Below are 6913 nucleotides of genomic sequence, written 5' to 3' on the forward strand. Positions count from 1 at the left end.
GTGAAGTGTTATTTTGCTACAGTTGGAAAAATACTCTGCACAGGAAAGAAATGTTATAGGAAAGAAACTGTAAGGAGCTAAAAACAAAATATTTTTATTCATGGTTTTTACATTGATTTTATTAATTCTCATTTCATTATTGATACATAATCTGTAATGTCTGAAGAAGAAAATATGTTTGTCATTAATACTTTTTTGGAATTTGGAATAAGGCAGTGATATTTTAATGTGCCTTTAACTGATGTAGCGTTGAGAAATGGCACACAATATTTGGTAAACATTCCTTAGCCCAGTTAAATAATTCCTTTTTTGTTTGGATGGGATTATTTATTCGTTGAAGACTAGCTCTTGCAGCATTCCTCTTTAAGGTACCAGCTAAGCCGTCGCATGGTCCTTTGCCGTGTGACGTTGGAAAAAAATGCCATTCTGCTTCCAAACCAAAGTCCGCTTTGTGATGAGTTAAATTAATAAAATTTTTGTTATTTTTATATTGTGAACTCGATCCATCAGAAAAATAAATAATTTTTTTGATATCCGTACTAATTTTTTTAATGAATTTGATCGCGTATTTTTGGAACAAATGTACAGCAGTTGTGTTGTGATGTAAACAGTCAGATGCACAGAATTTTTTATTTGTAGTTTTTATACATCCTTTCATTCATCCTTTTTGTGGTATATTGCAAAAGGATGAATTGTTGCCTGATTATTATTCCAGTGAATACCTTGAACAGAGTTTTGAACAACAAAAGCATAATTTTCGGAAAAATCACGCAAAACTATGCATTCAGTTTTTGCTAAGTTGTTTTCCTTATCATTTAAAAACTCTGCATGTTTTTTAACGATAAAGGGATGCAACAGCAATTTGTCTAAACCATCTATTAAGGATTGTAAATATTCGTCTATTTGGGATATCAACGTTTTTAATGTGCTTCTCTCTTCACGATCCCATTGTTTGTATTTAACGGTGTCAATCATGTTGTCATCATATATCTCCAGAAGTTGTTCATTGATATTTTCAGTTCCAAGAAATTTGGCGCAGGTTCCTAGAAAACATTCTCCGCATGAAGAATTGCAAATCATGTGCTGTAGGCAATCTTTATAGTTATTTATCGGCTTTCTACTGCATACAGTCAGTGCCTTTATATTTATTCCATCTACCATTAATCGTACGTTTTCGTGAATGGAGCATACACAAACTGAATGTGTGCCGCTTGCTCCTGCAAGAACGCAATGTTGTGGTCGTAATGATGCAAATTTTGAAAAACTACAATACAGGTCTGGATGGTTGAGTTTAAAAGGAGTATGCAACTCTTTTAAATTGTTTAGAATGGACCGTTTTCGCATTTGTGTTTTTTATCCGTCAATTTGTAAGAATACGCAGATTTTTTTTCTCAGGCATTACTTGACTGTTTTCGTCACATTCGTAAAAATGTAAAATTCTATTGGTTACATATTTTCCTAGCGGTGGCTTTTTGGATTTAGGTCTTCTGAGATTCATTTCTCTGAAGTAAGTTTTTTAGCAACAGTAGTCATACATTTTGTAGCGTTTGAGAAGTAAGTCGTGACCCTTTCGGATAGACCAATTATATATCACACCCACTATTTTTATTTTCATAGTTCTATCTGCTGTGCCATTAAACTTTTCCTGCAGATTTCTTAAAATTGATGCGAGTCATCTTCTTCATCGCTATTCTTAGAGTTATCTGCAGGAATATTAAAAATTTTGAATTTGTGATTTATTTATTTAATAAAAATATTTCTGAGAATACTAATGCCCTAAAAAGTTTCATTTTTATGTAGAATTTAATGATAAACTCAATTCAGGAATAAAAAGTAAAAGTTTTTGTATCGTTTTCCTTCGAAAATTGATTGCGTGGTACTACGGTGCGTATGAGTAACGTGAAGGACATCTGATTAATTAATTTTTTTTAATTACTTCTAAAAGGAACATCACAGTGGAAATATTTATTTTTGAAGAAAAAATTTTGAATCAAAAGTAAAAAAAAAAAATTTGTGTGACATATTCTTTTTTTTTGTTTTACTGAAAAATCGTGTGTATGTGTTTGGTGTGATATAAAGGATAAATAAATTTTTAAAAGTACTTCTAATTACAATATCGTCCTGAAATTTTTGGGTTTTCTGTAGAATTTTATTACTAATCGAAATCAAAAATATTATATAAGAATATATGTAATATATTCTTTGAAAATTCATTCAATGAAAATGTAGTCCACATGTGCTTGATGTGTTTTGCAGGAGAAAAAAATATTAAAAAATTTCAAAAAAGTTGATATCTCGAAAATTTTTATTTCCGTGGGGATGTATTTTAAGAAAATTTTTTTTTTGAAATCTAACGGTTAATATTAGTACTTAAATATTAACAATTTTAATTGTTTAAACAATTTCATAAAAGTTCAATCAATTATCTTTGAAACGCTGTAAATTTCAAGTTTCTACCTTTTATAGAACTTGAGATATAGCCATTTGAAAATGTGTTTACTATGCCAATTCTCAAAACCCCATGGGTCCATATCTCCTAGGAAAAAAATCACAAAATTTTTTCCCGAGATACGAGTCTTCTTATTTTATGAAAGGAGCTCATAAAAAAATTTCAGCCAAATCGTAGATCATGAGGTAATTTTTTGCCAAAATTCGTCCGGTTTGTAAAAGAATGACCCATATATAGAGTTTTTGTATAGTCCTTTTTAAAATAAAATAACTTTAGTATGTAAACTATGTACAGCTTGTCTTGTGGATTAAAATGCAATGGAGCGATAGCATATGAGATCGCATATGGTCATGCCACTCAAGAACTATAGAAATGAGACACACAATAGTTTGTTCTAAGGTTAAGAAATCCAGGTTATGCTGCATGGCATAAAAGCACACGCAGTCAATGCCTTGTAACAATTGAGTTTGTCAGAGTAAAGCATTTGCATTAGAAGAAGTAATGAACCTGCAATAGAAAACAAATTTTGGTCGATTCAATTTGAAGTCATCTTTATTATGGGATAATTGCAAGTTCTTTAAGAGATCAGTTTTTCCAGTTTCTAGAATGAAATGAAGTGAGGCTCAAGATTTAGTGTCATAACACGCTTCCTGGTCTTTGGTTAGGACTCGACTAATGTTACTGCTGTTACTGGAGAGATACCGGAATTAGGTAAATTAGGAGTTTTGTGATATAAGCAATAAGTTGTTAGATAAGTTAGAGTTATCACATTTGAAAAGCCAGCACGACTGAAAAAACTTATAAAAAATAAATAGATATAAATAACTTCAAATAATTAAAAACTTAAAAGGAAGTGAAAACAAAGAGTAGAAAAGAGATAAATTATTCTTTAAAAATATAAATATAATTCAAAATGTTAAAATATAAATATAATTATAATTATTAAAATAAATGATAAGCAATATAACTAATTAAATAAAATATATGTAATATATGTATATATGAAAATATGAAAATTTTAGCATTTTTCGTACTCTTTATAGTTCTTCAGTTAAGTATACCGTCTTAATCGTATTTGGTCGAAAAATTTATTAAGATTAAAAACTTATTAAATAATTTGTTCAAATTAAATAATTTGTATTTCGTTTCTAAAAAATCTATTCATCAGCACAATCTCTGATTAATTTATTATGACATGTTCTTCATTTATAAATTATAAATTTAGAATTTGGTCTATTCACAGAAGTTAATACCTAAATTTTTTTTTTTGACTATGCTTCCCAAGTATTCGAATTCATGCACATCTTCAATGTATAGTCGTTCAAAAGGATGGGTGATTAATTGTTGGCTTTCACTCTCATTGTTGTTGTCTTTGAGGCGTTGATTTTTAGGCCGACTTCAACTGACTGTTCGCATACATTATACACAAGAGTTTGCATTTCAGTGTGTATGCTAACAATACTATATCGTCTGCATATTTGAGATGATCAAGCTTTTGATTCAGCTGCCAGCCGATGCCGTTTGGGCTTTCTTCCATTGCTTCGAGAACAAGGTTTAGGACTGTAATAAACAGTCCTATAATAATACCAAAAGATATAATAACACCTTTAGCGTTTAATGCTAGCCATAAGTAATTTCTCTTGAGCGCGTCGAACGCCTTTGCAAAATCAATAAATATTAGATATAAAGCAGCATTCAGTTCTTAGGCTTGTTCAAAAAGTATTCTGATTGTGTTGATTTGGCCGATGCACGAGTGCCTTTAGTGTAAATCTGCTTAAGTTTAAGTTTTTCGAATAAGCGCGTTTATTATAATGTTTCGGCGATTCTTGCATTAATTATTTTGTAAAAAATTTGGAATACTGCTGATATTAAAGAAATTTCACTCCAGTTGCTATACTTCTTTCTTTCACCTTTTTTCGGCAATTTAACAATGATAGACTCCTTCCATTCAAGATGAAATGATCCTTGCTCCTAGATTTTTTTAAACAAGTGGTGTAAAAGTTTCGACACTACGTTGGGGTCCAGCTTAAAACACTCACTTTTCATGCTAATAATCTCTTATTTCGTTTTCGCTAGGTGCTCTTCTACCTATTTGTCAGATGTCTTCGTTTTTTCAAAATGTATTTTTCATACTTTCACCTGCTTGTTCTTAGCAGTCACCAGGTGTCCAATTTCGTTTTCAATTGCGGTGCTGCTTTGGAGAAGTTTGCCACGTAGTTGTTTAGTTAACTTAAACAGTTCCTTCATGTCGCCCTTCTCTGATGCTACTTGCGCTTTCATGCTTAGTGTATCATAGTAGTTTTTTTTTTCACCATTGATTTCTTTCTTGATTTGCCTGATAAGATTATTGTACGTTATGTTATATTCAGCTTTTTATAGCGGGTCCACCTCGCTTAACTTTTTCGTTTTAACGGAACTTCTTTGTACAATGTGCTCTCAAGATCCTGCCGACATCCATTCCTTTTGCTCATTTTTATGATAGCCAAGGGTATCCTTGCATATTCCTTCGAGACTTGTTTTAATATGAAGCCACATGTCATCAATAGAAGCACTTTTCAGCAAACTTACGTTGTTGATATGTGCAATCATTTCATTCTTTACCGTTTCAGCACTAAGCTTTGTGGTATTATATATTGCTGGATGCGATGTTACTTATGTTGAGGTATATTAAATTTCAAAGAATTAAATTTCACAAAGAACTTTTCTTCATTGTTTTAAAATGCAGATATGATTACTCTGATTTTCGTAGTTGCTGATGGGAGACTACCATGTGACCTTGGGACTCCAAATAATACAGCAAAGTATATACTTTCGATATTTTCGTTTTAGATTGTCTTAATTTCATAATTTTTAATCTAAATTGAGATATGGTCGATTGCGATTGAGGCTTTTATTAGTTCACCAATGAAAATCCATTGATTTTTTCACTTATGAATGTTGTTTGATTAATATTAACAGTGCTATCCTCACATTGGAACACATTTCATGTATATTAATTTGATATTATGTATTATGTATTAGGATTTTGTATAAAATTTATGAGGTACACAGAAGTAAGAGTTTTATCATCAGGCAAAAAATTACTTTGAGTTCATCTTACAGCTGGCAGTATTTATCCCTAACGCCGCTAATAAAAAAACAATTTTTTTTAGATATTTTATTTTAGTTCCCTTAAAATTAGACTAGTCAAAAATAGTCTTAAAGCGTAAAGAATTTTGCTGAAGTTTGATGTTGATTTCTAAAAAACCAAAAACAACAGTCACGTATACCAACCTACATATATCCTTGGTTCAATGAAATATTTAAGTAACTGTTATGTAATTTCAACATATATTTTATACATTGGAAGAATATACTTAAAAGTAGTATAGAAAAATTAAATAACAAAATTATTTAAAATAAAAATAAAAAATATATTCACACACATTATTTTACATCCAATACTTTCCATAACGAATTTAATTTCAATTAAATTATTTTAAATTTCAATTAATTTTTAATTTATTTTAATTTAAACATTAAAATATTAACATTAAACTGTTGTTTTCTTTCCTTCATCTTCATCTTGTGCACGTTTTAGCTTAAATAATGTAAAGAAATCTCTAATCTTCTTTTTTTGATCCTTAATGTCAAGAGCTTTGTATTTCGGCATGAACTCAATTAATTTGGTTTCAGCTTCTTTATTTTCTGCTGACAAGTTAGCGATGTACTTATCCACAATATCGATCATTTTAACTAAAAATTTTGAAAAACTTTTTTCAATTTCCTTGTTTGCTTCTTCAATCCCATTTTTTTCCAAAGCTAAACCGAATAGAACATCTTCCATTGTTGGTTTTTCCATTAATGTTATGTTATAGATGTCTATAAATCTACTTATTCTTTCAGAAAGCTCAAACAAATCCGAAGCAGGGTCGTCTCCTTCATTTTTTTCAGATGCCTCAGCCTTTGTAACATAAAAAGCAAAGTCCTCAGCTCTTGCATGTATATCTTCAGTATCCAACTTCTCTATAAAAGGTTCATTCATCATAAGTCTGCAGACCTTAAGTCCTTGCTGTACGGATTCACGAGCGTGCACAGCGTACTCAGATGTAACTGCTATAAATACTTTAAAATGATCGTTGAATAAATCCTTTTCTTTTAGAATCTTTTCCATAAACTTAGCAACTTTATCCTGTAACTCGTTATCTTTCTTTATTTCATTAATTTCCTCTGATGACTTTGCCTCCGGTCGTGCAGCACATATCTAAAATATTAGGAATATTAATAATTTTATTGCAGTTTATTTTTTGGAGACTTACATGAGCAAATGCAACTGTTCCAAGTAACAAAATGATAAGTTTCGTATTCATATTTAAAGGTGTTATTGCTTCAATGAATATAGTATTAAGTTATTCAATTCGGACCAAATCAAAGATCTGGGTTTTGCATTCAGTTTGATTACTTAAACGTAACTAAGTATTTTAA

General features: G+C 30.3%; 1 protein-coding gene across 1 annotated transcript; it reads right to left on the minus strand.

The window, feature by feature from the left end:
- Window positions 1–5851: 5851 nt before the first annotated feature.
- LOC119688974 lies at window positions 5852–6913 on the minus strand. The gene is made up of 2 exons (XM_038103677.1): window positions 6748–6913; window positions 5852–6692 (listed from the first exon to the last, which is right to left on the minus strand). Exons 1-2 carry the CDS (start codon window positions 6796–6798, stop codon window positions 5982–5984), a joined length of 762 nt encoding a protein of 253 aa, XP_037959605.1. The 5' UTR covers window positions 6799–6913; the 3' UTR covers window positions 5852–5981.

The sequence above is a fragment of the Teleopsis dalmanni genome, chromosome X, assembly GCF_002237135.1.
Source record: "Teleopsis dalmanni isolate 2A chromosome X, ASM223713v2, whole genome shotgun sequence".
NCBI classification, from domain to species: domain Eukaryota; kingdom Metazoa; phylum Arthropoda; class Insecta; order Diptera; family Diopsidae; genus Teleopsis; species Teleopsis dalmanni.

Excerpts from the sequence above, each read along its gene's own strand:
- LOC119688974 (XM_038103677.1), bottom strand. The coding sequence starts at position 6,798 with ATGAATACGAAACTTATCATTTTGTTACTTGGAACAGTTGCATTTGCT. Across the intron at positions 6,693-6,747 it reads GAACAGTTGCATTTGCTCAT|ATATGTGCTGCACGACCGGA; the intron begins GTAAGTCTCCAA and ends CTAATATTTTAG.